The sequence below is a fragment of the Charadrius vociferus genome, unplaced genomic scaffold (genome assembly GCF_000708025.1).
Source record: "Charadrius vociferus isolate BGI_N301 unplaced genomic scaffold, ASM70802v2 scaffold581, whole genome shotgun sequence".
In the NCBI taxonomy this organism is placed as follows: Eukaryota; Metazoa; Chordata; class Aves; order Charadriiformes; family Charadriidae; genus Charadrius; species Charadrius vociferus.
Window position 1 is genome coordinate 1,575,599 of NW_009647024.1, and position 20,719 is coordinate 1,596,317.

General features: G+C 38.0%; 1 protein-coding gene across 1 annotated transcript in view; it reads right to left on the reverse strand.

Annotated features, from left to right (window-relative positions):
- Positions 1-20,719, reverse strand: part of LOC104295732 (A disintegrin and metalloproteinase with thrombospondin motifs 6) — a gene marked incomplete at its 5' end in the record, with an annotated part of 138,058 nt that overhangs the window by 13,297 nt on the left and 104,042 nt on the right. The window contains 4 exons of the mRNA XM_009895511.1: positions 1,304-1,508; positions 4,947-5,076; positions 18,173-18,311; positions 20,062-20,225. Coding sequence (XP_009893813.1) covers positions 1,304-1,508; positions 4,947-5,076; positions 18,173-18,311; positions 20,062-20,225 — 638 coding nt within the window. The remainder of the gene's footprint in view (positions 1-1,303; positions 1,509-4,946; positions 5,077-18,172; positions 18,312-20,061; positions 20,226-20,719) is intronic.

Consider the following 20,719-nt stretch of genomic DNA (forward strand, 5'->3'; position numbering starts at 1 on the left):
CGAAAAAATGAGGATAAAGATCTGGAGATATTACTAGAGTGTAAGATAACTTTATGTAATCAATATGTGATAGCTGTGGAACACGAGAACCTTATTTAGGGTAACTGTAGGTTACGGGTATTTTCAGTAGAGGCAGGAAACAAAAGAATAAGGCACATGTGAAACCTCCTCTGGGATAATTTATACATTTAACCCTAGTAATCCATTCCCAAAAAGATGACTTCAAACTGAAACATGAAAGCAGAATGTGATCAAGATTAATTCATTTCTGATGAATAATAGCTGGAAAGGAAGAAGGGATGTTTCAGATAACAAAAGCAAACAGGTATAAACTGGAATGGAACTAGAACATTAGACCAATTCTTGCAATTCAAAGATTGAAATTCAGAATAGTTTCCAAGAAGCTGTGGGACAACCCCCCAGATTAGCTAATTATAAAACATAGTTTAGTCAATTTATGAAAGCAATCATATTATATGCTGCATTTGACAGCAAGGACATTGCCATGGAAATTCAGGAAATCCTAACTTGTAAGTACTCCAAAATGAGTTGAGATAAAAAGTGGGCTGAGATGGGAGTCAATGATAGAAAGGATCTGAAAAAGTATACCAATATTTTTGCACTCTGATCTGCATGTGATGCAGTCCCATTCAAATACATCTGCATTTCCTTTCAGCTGCACTTGTTCACATTCTTCAAATTTAATACTTGAATCACGTATAATGTAAGCTTGGCTTATACTATAACAGATACCACCATACTTAATGAAAGATGTTCTTTCTTTAATAAAGAGAATACCAACTTTCAGGTCTGCCTCTTGAGGTGTGTTGCTAAGAAAGGCGATGCCTTACTTCAGAAAAAAAAACCCAACAGTTTATTCTATCTTCTGACAATGTAAGCTCATCATCTCTACTATCCAGCTATTTGCCTGTTCAAAAACCAATGGAAATGGAAATTGCTGTTTTCTTTAAGACAATTATCTCATACAAAATGGCTACTCAGGGGCATGTGTGTATGTGTGTGTGTGTTTCATTAGGTTTTTTTAAATACTTTATTATTCTATTTTGTATTTTACTATTTTTCTACGGTGATTAATAAAAACAGGTCATAATCATTTGACAAAACCACAGAACTGACACTATAGAAGGAATGAAAAAAGAAAAAAAATGCTTCAATGCTAAATCTATGAGGTTTTCAATTTCTTATTAATCCTTTACTTAGTAAGCAGTGATAGAAAATATTCAGAGGCCAGAGCTTTTGCCTCCACTCTTACTAATGAGCCAATACAGCAAAATCTCCTTACTTCTGACCAGTCCAAAGCAACCCACTGTGGGGGACAGGACTGATTGTTACACGGCTCTTTTTCAATAGGCCGATGTGTTAAACAGTTGGTATTGTCCAGTGTCTCCTCCTCAGAAGGCCCAATCTTTCTGATACAGAGAACTGTTCTTGAACGCATTCCTCCATCACAGGTCTTACTGCATTCTGACCAATCTCCTATAAACCATCTGGATAGAAAAAGTTAGGAGGCTCAGTTAATGCATTTCAGAAATGGAGTAGATAATTGCACAAACCTAGAATCCAAATAGTTTAAATTACTAAACCAAAATCATTGTCAACAATACATGTATTCACATTGAAATAAAGTAGAAACTTACGGGTCTTTTTACTGAGCATTTTAATTTATGCCTCACCGCAATCATATCTTTCAACAGTACTAATACTTTGTATTTTCCTAGAGCAGCAACTTCCAGCCTAGGCTATAGTAGTTAGAAAGGAGTGTTGAGCCTGACAAAACTGCAGCTATTTAAGTAGATTTGTACTGAAGTTGCCTGAAATAATTTCTCTGAAAGTCGTTAGCAACCGGAAATATATGGGAACCACTGCTGTGGGTTACAGCACAATTTAAAAGCCAAGATGGTTGACTCTCTAGTATCATTACAATAAAATAATTCGATCTTGAAATTGGGCTGAGAGTTAATTCTCATCTGATTATGAAATGTTTCAAAACTTTTTTACAAAAGGCTATACTGAAATGCAAAATATTCTTATTTATCAGCATTTAGTAAAGCAAACACTAGTAAAACATGAATTTATCACATAAAAAAATCACCTCAACAAATATTTAAAAAATTTAAAGCACTGCATGATAGCTGCCAGGGGAACTTATGATTGTGTGTGCATACATAGCAAAAGTCAGGAGTTGTACGGTATATTTAGATTACTTTGTGTTGCTACAGAGATTAAAGCAGCTGTTAATCTGGCTGCAATTTTTTTTTTTATACTGATGAATGGTTAATGCCGCTCAATTCACTGGAAATTCACTCTTCACATTGACGAGCACATTTGGTCCTCAATATTTCATATGTTGATTAGATACATTTGCCTGAATCATCCTTGCAAAGGATGGATGTGAAGTCCAATATGCTATTACATGTTGACAACATGCCAAAAATGCCAGGCATGTCAGTCACTGTGGATGTTCCTGGACGTATGCTCGGAGCTGCCTTGTAAGATTTGTTATTTTCTGAAGCCTCTTTCAAAAAAAATGTGCTGCTATCTTGTCTTGTGTTACAGAATGTGTAATATATTCTAGTATGAACCTAAATCAATGCAGAGATGCAAACAAATATGCCATATTCTGCCATTCATTTCCCAGCAGATGAGAATTGATTTGTGATTCTTCGCCACCAAACTTACGCTTTTACCACAGCTAGGAGAATTAGATGCTGTTCAGAGCTTTAGACAGGCCGAAGTGTTAATTTTCAGTTGGTACTATGATTTGCTCAAGTGCATTCTCAGGTACTTTTTATGTTTATACCACATGACAAGACAGTACTATTCATAACTCATAGAACTACGAGGGTTACCTGTATCATTTACTGAAATCTGGAACTTAAAAGAGTTATGCATTGGAATAACAAAATATTGTGAATATTGCTGCTACTCAGGGACATCAAGTATAATGTAACTGGTATTCAGTTAGAAGGAGTAACATTTTCGTAACTTATTGTATACACTACAAGGAAAGCAGAACTGTGTTATTGGCCACTCTACGTACAGAGGAAGTCTTACTGGAAGATGCATTTTCCAGCCAAAAGGGTCCAACTTCTTTGGTAACTATCTGTTATTTGAACAGCCTTCTTCTAGACTACTTACAGGATCAGGAATCAAGAACCTTTCCTTAGGAGTTTGGCACTTTGTATTCACCCTGTGGGGAACATTAGAACGGGGGCAGATATGGGCTGATCTGCTTGACATACTCAAGCAGCTGCTGATTAATACACAACCCGTTTTCTGAATCTTGATGACCTGAATTTTACCATGTTCATCAATTGTCCCTGCTGTACTGGATGGAGAATCCAGAAATGTCCCGCTTTGTGGGTTGGGTTTTTTTCTGGTTTTTGTTTTTTAAATAATGTCATTCCAAAAAATAAACATTAATTGGTTTGGAATAACTATGTTAACACTACTTTTTAAAGTGCTTATTTGTTAACAAACAGTTAAGCCACACAAAGGAAGGGATAGGGAGGTGTTTGGTAAAAAGGAATTCACCAAACATGACCACTTCCCAAGTTCTGCTCTCAGGTACATGGTGTGAGAGTTTAGGTAGTGCACTTACAGCCATACTAAATGGTGTTATCCAAACAGAATCCAAGAGCATATCCTTGCAGGGTAACCATATATTTAAATATAGGCTGTCGAGGCAATGTAATTTGGGGGGGCTTCACGTCTGTTCATGTCAAATGAGCATGATACATGACACAAGGGGAGTAAGCATAGAACACGTTGCTCTGCCATCCTGCAACCAGTCACCACACCAGGTGATACTCTAGGAAGAAACTGGCTTAATGAAGACCTGTTGGGATTTTAATGCATTATAGTCTTGTTTCATTCCTCCCAGTGTCCTTCATGCTACAATCTTACAGTTTCTAAGAGACCACATAATTTCTTTATTGTGCAATATGTACATTTAATCAGCATTAATGATTTTCACACTCAACAAGAATATAGCTATAGGTTATCACCAAATTTGAACTAATCAGAGCTTGTGAATCAATGCACTGTTGTCTCTCTTCCATTTTTTCCACATTTTATTTGTCTCAAAATGTAAGAAGGAGCTGTTGTGCATATGTTGAAATTATTTTCTAGTGCAAAATATCAAAACTGTTTCTAAACAGCTTTTGTAGTGATAATAAACTATGCTACAGGTCCTTGCCAAATTTCATTTTTGAACAAATGAGCTGCTGTGGTTTTAATTATCTTTTCTTAATATAGCATACAGCTATACTTAAAAATAAAACTAAACAGATGAAACCAAGTAGGCACCTAATCCTGAAGGTACACAGCATTAATGTACATCAGAGTATCCTGAAGAGAAAGTTGTTTGACAAAACTATTATCAGTAAATTATTTGGTCTACTAAGCAGTTTCTATGTTTGCCATTTCTCATGTCAACACTTAAACCCAAAGTTTAATATAATATACTTAAAAATGTGGCAAAGATTTAGTATGTAATATAAATATCTATGGCAAAGTTAGCCTCACCTCAAGATTCTTCTGTCATTGTTGCCTTAAGAACAGTCCACCATTCTACTCTGAGCACTGTTCACCACATCTGACACTTACACCCTAAGAAACTACTTAGCTAGTAGTAGCTACATCTTTTTACTTACCATGTCTGAGCTGCTTTGTGTAGTTTAAACACCACTGTTCCTCAGTCAAGTCATGCCTCCTCTAGGTCAAAGTATTTATTTTTCACAGCTGACTTGAGAGGAACAAGAAACCATAACCAAGAAACAAACCCAAATATCCTGTCTGATAAGACAAGACCCTAATACTAGATCAGAACTTTTTACACATTTGGTCAACAGGATTTATTATAGATTACAAAGACTCTTCTATCTATGCAAAACACATGTCCATCTTAGTGATTAATGACTTACTCAGGAGGGCAAGGCTCAGTATTGCAGGCTCTTTGGTTTTCTGGAGGCTTACTGTCAGGGTCACAGTAATTGTTTTGCACAATGGAGTTGTCATCCAGCCTTTTACACACCAACTCTTGTTTCTGCACACCTTTGGATGAAATGAAACCCCATTAATTAATTGTTCTTGTTCTTCTACTTGTTGGGTAAAAGTACATTTCACCTATTGATTAATAATCCTACCACCCCACTTTAATTGGCTGAATGCTACAGGGGTGTGAATCTCAATTGACTGAATGCTCGCTGACCACAATGAATCTTTCATTTTCCTTCAATTTTTAGACACCCTACTGAGAAAGGATTTTAAATTGCTGTTGTTTTCTGAAACAAAGGGAATATATTTATAGATTTACTAACAGATTGTTTTTATTTGTATATTGCACAAAATCCATTTTCTGTCTACCCTGCTCTCACAGTAAAAGACACATACATTTCCAAAGAAAACACCACCAAATAGAATGTGGTCACACTTCAATGCAGAATTATTGTTTATGTGCTCTGGTTTAAAATAAACCAGCAATACTGGGAAACAGTGTTACATTTTTATACATGTCATCCTATAAACATTTTCTTCATTAAAATAATAGAAGTATTATTCATTCTGAAAGATACAGTTTGTCTCTGTGAATGCTCATTTTGTCTGGCACTCCCAGCTCCTCTTTCACTGTTAACCATCAACAGGGCAGTTCAGAATTGATTATTATTCCCCAACACATAATGATATATCACTGCCACGGCAACATTATAAGATAGCACATTAAGTAGATTTTCTGATTTTTAAAAAACAGGATCTAAAGAAGGACATTAAAGAACCATTGATACAACAACAGTGCAGCTCAGAGTATTGTTGTAAAGAGTGGTACACACTGCCTCCTCTCTTTTTAGAACAAGCTTTATGAAGTTTGCTAGCATACAAGGACTGTGGATCTGCAATGTACATGCAGTTCTTATTGAACATGAGAAGACATAATACTGAAATAATAGGATAATTTGTATGATAAAAGTTGCAAAGAGTCTTGAACCTTTCTAAAACCAGAAGCAATTATTTTAGTTTTTCCAAAATGTGAAATGCATACAATTAAATACGGATTAAAACATCCTGGCTTCAATACCTGCCAACTTTACTTTACAGCCCTCTCTTCATTTTAAGAGCTTTTTATAGGAGGTAGACGTGCAGTAATAAAACTAATTATATAAATATGTTTTTCAGACCCTAAACATTCCACGAAAAACCTGGGATTTCTTTCAAGAAATATTTCTAGTCCTTTTGCTCATTTCAAACAAGCTCAACAACTTACCTGGCAATTGTTTCTTTTGTTATTCATTATGAACAAAAATCAAATCTCCTATTTGGTTCCTAAAATGTGACCTCTACAGAATTCACGTATTTAATTCCAACAGTGAGTCAAGCCTAGCCTTAAGATGCTTGAAGTTTGGCCCGCAAAGCATCCTGCTTGGCTATGAACAGAAGTCTCCCAGTCTACACACAGAGGCATGTGAAATGTCTTCATGATGTGATGAGCAAAGGACATAGGGAAAATGGTAACCTCCTTCTTCATGAGTCTTAAGGATGGCCTGCACTCCCCCATGAGGCTGCAGATGCAGGAATAGGTATGATCCCTTCTCACCTGAGGGGATTCCTAATTCCCACAAGCACACTGTAACTTCTGTGACTTAGTGGTTAATTTATCTAAGGTATCAAGGCTATGGTTTCTAGTCTGGAGATTATTTCTAGTTTTTATTCAATTACAGTCTGATCTTGAGAGCAAGGCCGAAAATCCATACCTTCCTGCGCTAGATGAATGTCTTATTTTCTGGTTACAGACTAAACCCCGTTCTTGCCTTCCTGCCATGGGCCCCATGAATCTTGCATCCCTGGCTGCACTGTGGGCCATAATGCTTATTAAAAAAATCTTCCCTTTCACTACCCTCTTAGACTCCTCAGCATTCTATGGCACACAGTTAAGAGTACTCTTCTGGACATGTATTCCCAGCTGAAACCTCTTCAATCTGCAGTAGGGAAGTGCTATTTAATACATAACTGTCATGGCATCCTGCAAAATATGGGTAAGAATACAGCCTTGTTAATTCAAATACTCTCAGGAAAACCAGCAGTCTGGATCCTAAGCACACAAAATGTTTCACGTGTCCTCAACTCTAATGTTCACATTCCTGATAAGCAGGAGAGGAGTTAGATTCATCACTCAACATACTGTTTCCTGCAGGATACCTGGTTAGCAGGTGAGAACTTTGTATCAGCCCTCAAAATCACCTGCCTCCTCAAAATCATTAACTGTGTTGAGACCAAAGATGCCTAATGCTAGAGACTTCACTCTACTGCACTACCTAAATCCAGAGTCCAGAGCTTTGCTGCTGGGATATCTCCTTTTTGATTATCACTACACATAACCTTCACAAAGCAGGCACTTTAAATCAGGTTGTAAATAATTCCAGACGTCTGACATCTCAGGTTAGCCATAAACATCACAATCATTTTAAAGTAAGCTTTATTTCTGAAACAGATACTGATTAATACGAGACATAGGTCTTACAAGTGAGGTAGGTAAATCAATCAGCTTCTTCCATTTGCTCTTCTTTTCACATGTATCTGGATGCCACATTAGACAAGAGTAGGTACCACTCAGCAGCACAGAAGGCTGCCAGACTGTTTTTTCAAGTATCCTACATACACAAATCTACATAAACAAAGCTAAAAAGAAAATACCATTTTGAACAATGTTCAGCCTCCACTTTTCTGCTAATTTTCAGTTTATGTGCTTTACATGTTGGAAAAAAAGTAATTTTGCTAAATAGTTAGGTCCAGTTGGAATTGAGAAACAACTCAAATGATTAGCATGGAGGACCCCCAAGGGCCTGAAGTGCATGCCTCCACAGCTGCTGGTAGGCTGTGTTGACACACAGATATTCTCTTTCAGATATTCATCCATCAGGTATCAAAGACTTTAGAGCTTCACATTTATGATGTTCTATTTATAGCCTTCTCAAGACCTAATATTTCAATTACATTAAATGACATAAAGCTGAATTCAGTGAGATACTGCACTGTAAGGGCAATTAAACAACCTAAGAACACAAGAACTTGGATCATACAACTGGAAGCACCACCCTTCTATTGCTGGGAACCACTCTACATGATCCTTTTCATAAACTGATCAAACTCCACTTTAAGCCCAGGTACATTTTTCTTCTCTGAACTTTGCACATGTAACTACTACGAACATTCTAATTTCCATTCTAGATGCATTAATTGCCAATTTAATTTTTTTAAGACAAAACAGTCTTTTAGTTTAAGTAACGTTATTGTGTTAACCAAGTCAACTCTTGTGTTGTTAGAGACACCATTCCTTTGGTCAACTTCACAGAACTTCTGTGCGTGCGCTCACACCTGAGTTTACTACAGCCACAACACAAACTGTGTCCAGTTATCCAGAGGGATTTTACTAGTGCTTTATCCAGTGTCACTAATACTTTAAAATAAATACATCCTAAAATCAAATCTGCCTTTATCACGACTACGACATATCCCAGTCTTCCCCATATGTCTCCTACCGCTGCAATGCCAGCAAATTTAATCAGAGGTTTCTACTTTTTATGCTGCCATGAGAACAAGAAAAGCTGAAGTGTCATAAGTCATGTGAAAGGTCTTTAAGAAGCCCACTAGGCTCACTGCCTTTTGGCCCAGTAATTTACATTGTAAGCATGCCTCTTGTCTACTAATCTTTTCTAATTCTTTTTCAGATGTAGGTGCAACAAAAGCCTTAAGAAAGTCTAAATCAAGGAATCTACTACATTTCCTTGGTCTAGAAAATTAGTTATATATTAAAATATATCTGTATATAGTCAAGAATGACCTATCATGTTACACTTTGCCCCATTTGTCACTTATTTCTAGATCTTCATACTTTTCTTCAAAATTTCAGATCAGTTACTTGTTCAATGTTTTATATTTTTTCTATATATATACATATATACAGATACACAGAGTAAGAGATTATTTTCTTTAGTTCTCTACTCCTTTAGTACTATTTTAGTAGAGAAAAGACATATCAATTGCAGCATGAAAGAGAGAAAAAAATGTTTACCAGATTAAGATCTCTTTTGTAATCTCTTCCTTTGGTTCTTGACAAATCAGTGAAGGACCTAAATGTTTGAGAAGCTGTGACAAGATGATTCACTTTAAGTTCTATAATCTATGCAAACACTGCCAACAGATGAGAATAATTAAAATCAGATCTCACAACCTGAGGAGTATTTCTTTTGCAATTTTCTACTCAAATTTCACCATGATGAGAAATAGTATTTAGAAGGTCTAGCCAAACAGCAATGCTAGTAACATGGTGCTGCTAGATGACACAGAATTTATGTTCAGCTCTGACTGATGAGTAATCATTTATCCTTTCTATCACAAGTTACCTTAATTCTCTTGGTGCCTGATAAAATAGGTTGAGTGTTGCCTTCATAATGGTATTTCTCTCAAATACAATTTCTTAAAACTATAATTTATACAAACTTCAGAATTGAGCATTTTAATGACACATAGCATTCTCACAAATATGTTTATGGGATAGCATAGATATTAATATTATGTTTTCACTGAATTTCCTACAGGCATCAGAAACATTTCCTTCTAGGCTTTGACTAAAAATGGGCAGCCTCAGTAAATTCACCTCTGTGGAGGTATGTAATAAGAAAGTATTCTGAAGAACTATGAACACAAAGTATCATTGTGCTCAGTTTTCAAAAAAAATTTAACTCAGACCTGTTATTTATTGAACATTGGTCTGGTAGAATATCATCATAAGACAGTATTGACCACTATTCACTCACATCATGAAGAATCTTTAATCCATGCCAGGAGATATATTAATCCAGTTTTAAAACATTCTGCAGCATCTTGCCACACAGTATGTAAACTTTACATCACTGCTGTGTAATTATAGTGTTACTTAAAATAAAATCTCAGACAAACTTCACATTCTAAGACAAGGAAAAGAAATGGAAAAACTAGAAGTGCAGTTTTTACCCAGACAACAGCTACAACTTAGTTAAGCCCTGTGGGCCTTGAAACAAAATCTTTTTAAATTATCAACTCTTCCCTGAGTATATGGTCTCTCTTAAAATAATCTAAAAAGCACAGCTAAACAAGTTCATTTAAATTCTCGGGGGAATAATTACAAGCAGTTAGACAGAAACACTCTGCTTTCAAATCTACAGATTTATAGTTTATAATAAAAGACATAAAATGTCCTCATGACTGGTCAATGCAATTCTAATAGAAAACAAAACTCCAGTGGTTTAGTGACCATAATCTCCAGAGAACTGAGATGTTTTGCAGATTTCAATTCACAAATAGTCTGTATGACTTTCGGCAGCCAAATTTTATATTACACGGAGCACATTTTATTCTCAAATTAAAATTGCAGGCATGTAAATGCTGTATCTATTTCTAAAAGCAATCCCAAAAATTGTGGTTTGTGATTGCAACAGTTAATTATAAAGATGCCAGTACCAATACATAGTGAATCCTGCATCACTAAAACCGGTGCATGCTGGTTAACCCAGACATACTTTCTGAGCTCACTCATCAGATCACAAGATGTTCATCCTAGAGCCAAACTTACATTTTTCTTGATGAGGACAAGTATGTTATATTTGTCTAAAGACAAATAAATAATAATTCATATGAAGGCATGAAAGAAAAACGTAGTAGGCACCACTGTACAACGGTGATCAGCAGCAAAGAAAACTGGACAGCAATCAATGTACTTATAATAGCATACTGACTATTTCATAAAAGAACATGAATATCAAAGTCATTTAACTCATCTGGAGATGAACTCTAATAGAATGAATGAAATCAAAACCAACGCTTAGGATATACCTGGTAAATTCCAGATAAAAAATGCTGTCATTTGTTGTCATTTACTGCTAGAACTTATTAAGCATGGAAGAAATTTTAAAAAGTGGCATATATACTTATTGGAGTTTAAATATATAGAAAAATAAAAATACATAGAATGATTTTTTTTCTTTTGTTGGATTTTTTTTAAACAATACCACCAGCAATTCTTTATTAAGACTAATTATGGATCTGGACAGTCATACACTTGCCCTTGGAAAGCTACAAGATAATATACATGGAAAGAAAGGCATGAGAGTAAATAAACTACAATTCTGTGATCTGTAACTGATATATATCATTCTTCCCTATTTTAGCACTTTATTCTTCCTTTCCATCCCTCGTTTTATTTTATTCCCTATTTCTACATATTCCAGTTTTCCATTTCTCAGACTTTCTCATTAAATAATAAAGTAATCAATTCCTTAAAGAAAATCTTCTGTTGTTGCCATTTATTTTTTCTGCATTCTAGCAAACTTTTCATCCATCCATCCCTTCTGAATTCCCTGCGCTTTCTCCTCTCCCACTCTTCTCTGTATAGATAAACTTGCACTGTACATTCTGGTATTCTCTGGCATTGCTTTCCTGTAGTCTCGTCCAAGTTTGCCACCAGCAATAAAGACCTATATGAGGTAGTAACAAACTTTCCTTCTGAGTAGAACAGTTATCACTGAACTTTGAGGAAAAAGGGAATTAATATGAAGAATACATGTAGCTCAGTTTCACATAATGTTTCCAGAGAGGAAGAGCTAACTCAGATATCATAAATTTCTATTTTAAAGAGAAGGTTTCAATATAGAAAATACAAAAACAAAAGCTGCAGTTCTGGATTTCCAAGCCTACAAATAGATACTAAGAGAAATGAATGAAATTATATTCTCATCCTACATATGAGTACCTGAATCCAGGAAAATAAGAGAGTTGTCTGTTACCAGGCAAGCCTTTTGAACTACCTGGTAAATCTGAAGTAGCTACTTTTAGAAAAACTTAAGAAAATGCCAAAATAAACCTCAGACTTTGGAGACTTGATTTCTGCTTGGTTCACTGTACAGAACGTAATGCTTAATGCCACAGAAACTATGGAGTATTTTGTTCCTTTCTCCTTTAACATGCATGACATCACTAAATACACAGTTTACAATCTCTCATGAAAGAACGACTAACTTCATTCTGCTTTTTAGAGGCAATCTAAACATGTAACTGTTTGTTTCACAAACTTTAATTTATCTACTTGACCAGTCTATGAAGAATGCAGGGGGAGAGGAGGTATAATGTCTACTGTGGAAACAGTCCATTGATTTCAGGTGCCTGGCTGAGTTTTCAGAATACTTTGCTTTACACACACTTCATGCAATGATGAAATTCGTCGCATGCCTCAGAGGTCAGACATTCCAGAGAGGTACCCATATAATGATGAACTGGTAACTAGCAAGTAAGACTGTAATGTATGCTTTGAGTTGTTCAGTATCACATGAGAAGCACACAAGGGAGGCAGGAATGGAATCCAGATCTCTGACACCGCACTGAACTGTCATAACCAGGGAAGCTTCCTCCTCCCTCCTTCCCACCGTTCCATTTACTTTGTTCTTCCCATTCTGCAAAACTGAGACAGGCCCTAGAACACAGGTCTTGTTTGAAAAGTTAAAGCACTTCTACTGTTCAGCTGTGACTCATCAGCACAGCAGAGATGAACATAATATAGAAGTCCACTGGAAAAGACAGCACGTTACCATCCAATTAAAGATTGTAGGTTGTTCTGAGCTTGCTCCTAGCTTGCTCCTTGGCTCCTGATAGTTATCCTTCTCCAAGACAAGACCTACAAGCAGCTCTAGGAATGCAGTGGATTGCTCTCAAAATACTATTCTGAAGACACTGCACAAAGATCAGACACTCGTGCAATATACAATATTCCAAAACTATTTAAACTTTGCACTGCCAAAATGCTGCTCTAGCTTTTCTCCTCTACTTCATGACATTCAACACATATTCACAAGTTCACATTAGAGAAACATGACGTTGGTGGGCTGTAATGGAGATCTCACCTTATATTTTTTAAACTCTTTGAATTAAAAACAAACATCAAGTAATAACTATGTTTTAAAGAGTCACAGAGTTGCTCAAATAGTTTGTAATGCAGATATAACCAGTCTGATTTACAGAGAACTGTACTTAAGTAGTGTGGAGAAGACATGAGCTAGCCTGTGACACAGTCTCGGAGAATCGTCCCTGCTCACCTGGTCTCTGTTCCACAGAACAGCCACAACTACAGAAAACAATTTAAGACTTCATAGTCATCCTTAATTCTGTCGTTTCCTGGCTTCTAAATACTTGCAAATTTGATGGCCTTTTAAGACAGCTTTTTAAGTGTTAAATACACCTAGACAAAATGACATAAAATTAAAATACAGACATGTTCAGAAACAGAAATTAAATGTGTTGACTAGAATGTAGATTTCCCTTCCCTACAGCTTTGATATAAAGCCGTATGCTTTGATATAAAAGTGTATCTGGCTCTACCTCCTCTAGAGTTTTCCTGGATCAAGACAGAATAGCGTATGATCAAACCTTGATCAGTCCATGCACTATGAGTGAGCTACACCAACTACAATAAAAGGCAGAAAAATGTTCATGCCTTAATCTTGTTCACAGTCCGTCCCAAAGTCACTATATACTTTTCTAAGCTCACAAACAAAAATATCTATAGTAAAATTCCTCACACAGGCTTACTGTCCTTTTTATACTTTCCATGAAAAATTCCTTAACTGTTTAATATTTTGTTACCCTTTGATGTAGAGCAGAATGTCTATTCTAAAGGAAGAGTTCAAGTAACTTCAGTTACTTCAGTAACAGACTTCATAATGAATCCTATAGAAATAAACAAAGCCATGCAGTGGTTTAATTTCTAAGTTTTCTCAACACTTAATATTTATGTAACAACAGCAACACAGCAGAGCATAAGCAGTCTAGGAGGTTTCTGGAATGTATTGAAGATAACTTCCTTCTCCAAGTGATAGAAGAGCCAACCAAGAGAGGTGCCATGCTGGACCTTCATCTCACCAACAAGGAGGGGCTGGTGGGGAATGTCATGCTCAAGGGCAGCCTTGGCTGCAGTGACCATGAGATGGTGGAGTTCAAGATCCTTAGGGTGGCGAGGAGGGTGCACAGCAAGCTCACTATGTGGACTTCAGGACAGCGCACTTTGGCCTCTTCAGGGATCTGCTTGGCAAAGTACCGTCGGATAAAGCCCTGGAGGAAAGCGGGGCCCAAGAAAGCTGGTTAATATTCAAGGATCACCTCCTCCAAGCTCAGGAGCCATGCATCCCAACAAAAAGAGGAATTTGGGCAAAAACATCAGGAGACCTGCATGGATGAACAAGGAGCTCCTGGACAAACTCAAACAGAAAAAGGAAGCCTACAGAAGGTGGAAGCAAGGACAGGTAGCCTGGGAGCAATACAGAGAAATTGTCTGAGCAGCCAGGGATCAGGTTAGGAAAACTAAAGCCCTGATAGAATTATATCTGGTCAGGAATGTCAAGGCAACAAGAAAAGCTTCTATAGGTACATCAATGATAAAAGAAAGACTAGGCAAAATGTGTGCCCTCTCTGGAAGGACATGGGAGACCTTGTTACCCGGTATACAGAGAAGGCTGAGGTACTCAATGACTTTTTTGCCTCAGTCTGCATGGGTAAGGGCTCTAGCCACACCACCCAAGTCGCAGAAGGCAAAGGCAGGGACTGGGAGAATGAACAACCGACCACTGGAGGAGATGATCAGGTTAGAGACCATCTAAGGAACCTGAAGGTGCACAAATCTATGGGACCTGATGAGATGCCTCTGTGGGTCCTGAGGGAATTGGCAGATGAAGTTGCGAAGCCACTATACATCATATTTGAGAAGTTGTAGCAGTCTGGTGAAGATCCCAGTGACTGGAAAAGGGGAAACATAACCCTCATTTTTTAAAAGGGAAAAAAGGAAGAAGGAAGACCCAGGTAACTACAGGCCAGTCAGTTTGACCTCTGTGCCTGGCAAAATCATGAAGCAGATCCTCCTGGAAACTCTGCTAAGGCTCATGGAAAATAAGAAGGTGATCAGTGAAAGCCAACATGGCTTCACTGAGGGCAAGTCAGGCCTGACAAATTTGGCAGCCTTCTACAATGGGGGTACAGTGTTGGTGGATAAGGGAAGAGCAGCTGACATCATCTGCCCGGACTTGTGCAAAGCATTAGACACTGTCCCATGCAACATACTGGTCTCTAAATCAGAGACATGGATTTGATGGATGGACCACTCGCTGGATAAGGAATTGGATGGATGGTTGCACCCCAAGGGTTGCAGTCAACGGCAAGTGGAAAGTTTCCAGGTGGAAACCAGTGACAAGTGGCTTTCCTCAGGGGTGCATACTGGGACCGGTACTGTTCAGTATCTTCATCAATGACACAGACAGTGGGATCAAGTGCACTCTCAACAACTTTGCAGGTGACACCAAACTGTCTGGTGTGGTTGACATGCTGGATGGACGGGATGCCATGCAGAGGGACCTGGAAAAGCTTGAGAAGTGGGCCTGTGTGAACCTCATGAGGTTCAACAAGGCCAAGTGCAAGGTCTTGCACCTGGGTCGTTGCAATCCCAAGCACAAATACAGGCTGGGTGAAGGATGGATTGACAGCAGCCCTGGGGAGAAGGATTTGGGGGTGTTGGTTGATGAGAAACTCAACATAACCCAGCAATGTGCACTCACAGCCCAGAAAGCCAACTGTATCCTGGGTTGCATCAAAAGAAGTACGGCCAGCAGGTCAAGGGTGGGGATTCTGCCCCTCTACCCTGCTCTTGTGTGACCCCACCTGGAGTACTGTGTCCAGCTCTGGAGCCCTCAGCACAAGAAGGACATGGACGTGTAGGACCAAGTCCAGAGGAGGGCCATGAAAATGACCAGTGGGCTGGAGCACCTCTTCTATGAAGACAGGCTGACACAGTTGGGGTTGTTAAGCCTAGAGAAGACAAGGCTCTGGGGAGACCTTATACCAGCTTTCCAGTAGCTAAAGAAGGCCTACAGGGAAGATGGTTAGGAACTCTTTATCAGGCAGTGTAGCGATAGGGCGAGGGGTTATGGTTTTAAACAGAAAGAGGGTAGATTTAGATTAGGTATCAGGAAGAAGTTCTTTACTGTGAGAGTGGTGAGACGCTGGAACAGGTTGCCCCAGGAAGTTGTGGATGCCCAATCCCTGGAAGTATTCAAGGCCAGGGTGGATGGGGCTTTGAGTAACCTGGCCTAGTGGAAAGTGTCCCTGCCCATGGCAGGGGGTTGGAACCAGATTATGTTTAAGGTCCTGTCCAACCCAAACCATTCTATGATTCTGTGATATTAGCTAATTTTTCCAGTTATGGTCTCTGTCTCTATAACCTTCATCTTCCTTTTCTTTTTCACTGACTCACCTCCTTTTTAGAATTGTGTCTTCTTTTGGCATATGGTGAAAGGTGTTTCATAAACTGGTGGGAACAGCAGGTACTCACGGAGAAAGCAGATACAGTTTTTAACATGAATTATAGCTACAATGAAATATTTATTCCCCGAGCACAGGCCTTAGTGAAAATAAGTGACCATAGTATATCCTCATACTAAGCTGAAAGAAAGGAGAGAAAAGTGCCTGGTTTACCCATCATAAACTACCAAAGAAAATCTTTCCTCCCCTCAAAAAATCTTCAAATGAATAGATGTATGCAGTTTTCAGGGATTCACAAATCTTCCCTAAAAATTAATTAAGTAAGTAAAAATGTTTTAATCTGGACAAGTGTCTACTCCTTCAGAGCCAACTATTTTTTCCATTGTATATTGTTGAATCTGTGAAATGACAATGACCTGCACGACAGAAGATCCATGGCTAAAGTCTTGTCTTTACTGAAATCAATGAAATTTCTCCCATGACTTCAAAAACATCGTTTACTCATTGCCATCATAAAAATAGGATTTGGGAGTACTTGTAAGGTTCTGATACTTGCAACTGTCTTTTGCTATGAGCTAGGCTCTTCCCCTCTTTATACTTCTTCTTTTAAATGCTCCTTTTCCTACCATTAGTAAAATATTAGTTAAAACCACAATCTGTCACCCAGGAATCCAACAAATGAATAATAAAAATACCGGAGAAAGTCAGCACCTTCCTCTGTCTCATTTCAAGACTTTGTCTATTTAGCATCAGAGAAAAGAATTCATGCTGTCCTTTGTGTATTACATATAGCCAAGCAAACAGCTGTATTCAAACAGCAAACAACTAGTAACAGCCGCAGCAGGTTCCAGCAGAAAGATGAGTCAAGATGGTTCTAAACATGAATACCTCCAGTATCCAGGAAAAAAAGAAAAGGACAAATATTTGGTCCAAGCGTTCTTTAAAAAAAAATATGGTGTCTTTCTCCTCCTATGGGCAGTGCACAGTGCAGTAAAAAACTGAAATTCTGAGGTGGATTTAAAGCACGCTCCCATATCTTCTGAAACTGACGCATGTTGGGCAGATGATGTATTCAGTCTCCAGAGAGAAGAAAGATACTGTTCACACAGCACTTCTGCTCATCAGTCCTTGCAGCAGCAATGGTGTTGGCTTTGAAGAAGGCCAACGGTCCTGCTCTCACAGACAGAGGTAAAGAATTGCATTGGGGCCACTAGAGGGAGGATTAGAAATATCCCTGGTAAATCGTGGGCAAAAGGCACCCTCGATGAATCACATGGGACAACTTACAAATCCCCCACCGCTGCCAAAGGGCAACAATTTTCAGATACTGCTATGGGCTGGGAAGTACAATCCAGTTGTTCTCATCTGCTACAGAGAAGCTGCCAGTATGCATCCTAAACTTTGGCAGCTGGAAGATAGGAGGGCTGACTGGGATTATGTGAAGCATACCTACAAACACAAAAAGACACATCCCTTTATTTGCCTTCTGGTTTTTAATCTCCTTATTTAAAATTTCTGATGTCCTTTATCAAGAAAGGTCCTGTGAAAAGCAAACACACCAGCTTCAAGAGAATCTCAGAAGAAGCATCAGCAGAAAGACACACTGTGCCAAGATACACTGTAGTTAACAAAAACATCTGAACATATTAAATGTACTTGAAATCAAATACAGAAAATACCTTGTGATAAAATAAATTTTCTTTCACTAAATTAAGGTTTGAGGCATGTCTGAAATAAAAGTTTTCAATTAGTTATCCTGATAATTATATAGTAAGTGTATCTTGCAATTCAGTTTACCCTGTAGCTTGACTGCCTGGTGTCTTACCTCCAGCACAAGTAGCAGAACATTCTGACCAAGGCAGATGATTCCATGCAAAGCCAACTTCATTATCTCCACTGCCAGTGCGAGAGATGGGAACACTGAATTTATACCTTATACCCAAATTTTGTTCCTGTAGCAGAATCTGTAGTTGAAAACAACTGGTTATACCATTAAAACAGGCAAGCAGAGGGCAACTACAATGACATTTAATCTATGTATGTGTTATGTCCTGTGGAAAGAAAAAAAGTAATAAAGGAAGCCGGAGCAGTTCTTTTAAATATTCCCTAAAGAATCTGCTCTAACTTTTAAAACATATACAAAAGAAAGGTACTATTGTCTAAGGTGAATGTTTTTTATTCTATCTTAACACAACTTTATAACTTCTGTTGTTGTTTATTCTTGACATAATAGTTCTAAGCAGCCAGTCTTCACACAATTAATGTCTTAATGGAAGTTAACTTGACAGCTGAGTAATTATGTGAAGTCAAAGTTGGTTAAGGACATTAATGTGCAAACATGCAGCAGTCCTCACTGAGATCTTGTGAGGAGCTACCCACATAGCAGTTATGAAGCTAGCTCTGCCCTTGTTTGCACTTCTAGTGACTATAATAATAGTAATAATAGTAACAGCAACAGACTGCTGCTGAGATCATTGTTTTCCCCTAATGCAATTGCCAACAGCATTAGCTTGGTGGAATCACACCTATGATTCCTTTAAAGGAGTATCAAAACTCTCACTGCAGCCCTGTCACTGCAGGTGATACAGATGGAAGTGCAACAATCACCATGAGTTTTTTTCTGTCTTCACTGTTGAACTGCACTTCCACCCACCTGTTCAACAGTAGGCTTTTACTCTCTATCAAACTTTTCCTTTCTGTTGCTAGTAATGTATATCATGTTGGATGCACCAATCTGACACGGAGCTACTTCTCATCCCCTTCTACCTTCTGTGATATTTTTCAGAGACATATCTGCCTATCTCCATTGGACAAAAGAGCAGAGAACTTTCAGTAAGAAAGTCAGTGGCACTGACTGAATGAGAAAAGGCACTATAATCATTGTGTAACTCATTCAATATGGAGTTTTTTGCTTACCCACACCTACAGCAGAAAACCCAGGATTCAGGTGTTTGCAAATGCTGCCTAAAATGTCAATATCCAGTCACCAATCATTCTATACACAAAACTATCCTTTCTGGCTCAGGCAATCCTTGAACTGCGAATCTGGCAGCTGAGAGAACATACTAGGCAAGTACCACCTTGTTCTTACACTCCTCCTCAACATAGTGGTGCAACAGTAGGCTCACTATTGCCTGCTGTCAGAGACAGGGTATCAGGATCCTGGTAACATCTTCTGTTACATTCTCGTATTTTGTACAGTCTGTTCAGAGCAATGTATGTCACAGCAACATACTGTCAAATTATATGGGTCAAATCATGATACTCTCGCTATGGTAAGAGTCTGCTTCACACTCAGGCCAGGCTTATAACCACTGATATCTATGGAACTGTCAGGAACTGTCATGCTATATCAACACTTCCATGTATTAGCAGTATGCAATAAGTATTTTGTATATTGTATACAATATTGTATACCGTATACAACATACACCCCATTTACAATTTTGGCTACCATTATTCTGCACCACATTTAACAGAGATGGGGCATTTTCTGTGAGAATTCCTGGAGCTTTTACAACTTTATCCCTGTTTCATCACAATGTTTGCCAGCCAGTTTTGAAAGGTAAGAAAGCTGTAATAAAACTCAAAAGCAAAGACCCAGCTCGGCAAGCTGGGAAACACAACCTATTTTGATTTCATTCATGGCCTTGTCTTTCCTAAGAACATAAATATATATTTCAAATTTCAGAAATATATTAATTATAACTTTACCATGACTATGAGATTTTCTGAAGTAGGGCCTAGTGCTTCCAAAGACTCTGGTTCATCTGTTGGCCTCTTGTAATGGAAAGCTGTTCCAGCAACATCAAACTTTCTTGGCCAGTCAATAGTCCAGGCACCATTAATATAGTAGTCATCCTCTTCAGATTTTAAAGCTTAAAAAAAAATACAAGCCACCTAAAATTTGAAAGCAGCATTTATAATGGAGAAGCCATTGCAAATTAATCTACTAATCTGTTCGAAGTATGTGAGCTTCAGCTCATTATCACTAATTTTTCAAGCACTATAAAGCCTTTTCTTTAGCCCTGGTCAAAATAGCACAGTTTGCAAATGCAGTTTGACAATATTGCCTCTGCAATAATCTTCAATGTGCAAGTACACTCTGCAGATTTCAATATGCAGATGCTATATGGAACAAAACAGAATGCCCCATGCAACTTGCAATATATCTTCAACTTCAAAACCAAGCCCATGTGCAATGTATGCTGTTCTACATAAGATATATGTAGATCAAATGAATAATCAATTTTTAACCTAATCTTTAGGTTAAGAAGTTGAGGCATGGGATAGGTATCTCAGACAATGTGCAGAGGAAGAAAAGAGAAGGAACCTTGAGTCTGAAGTATGGTGCCAATCAGCTCTTACTTTG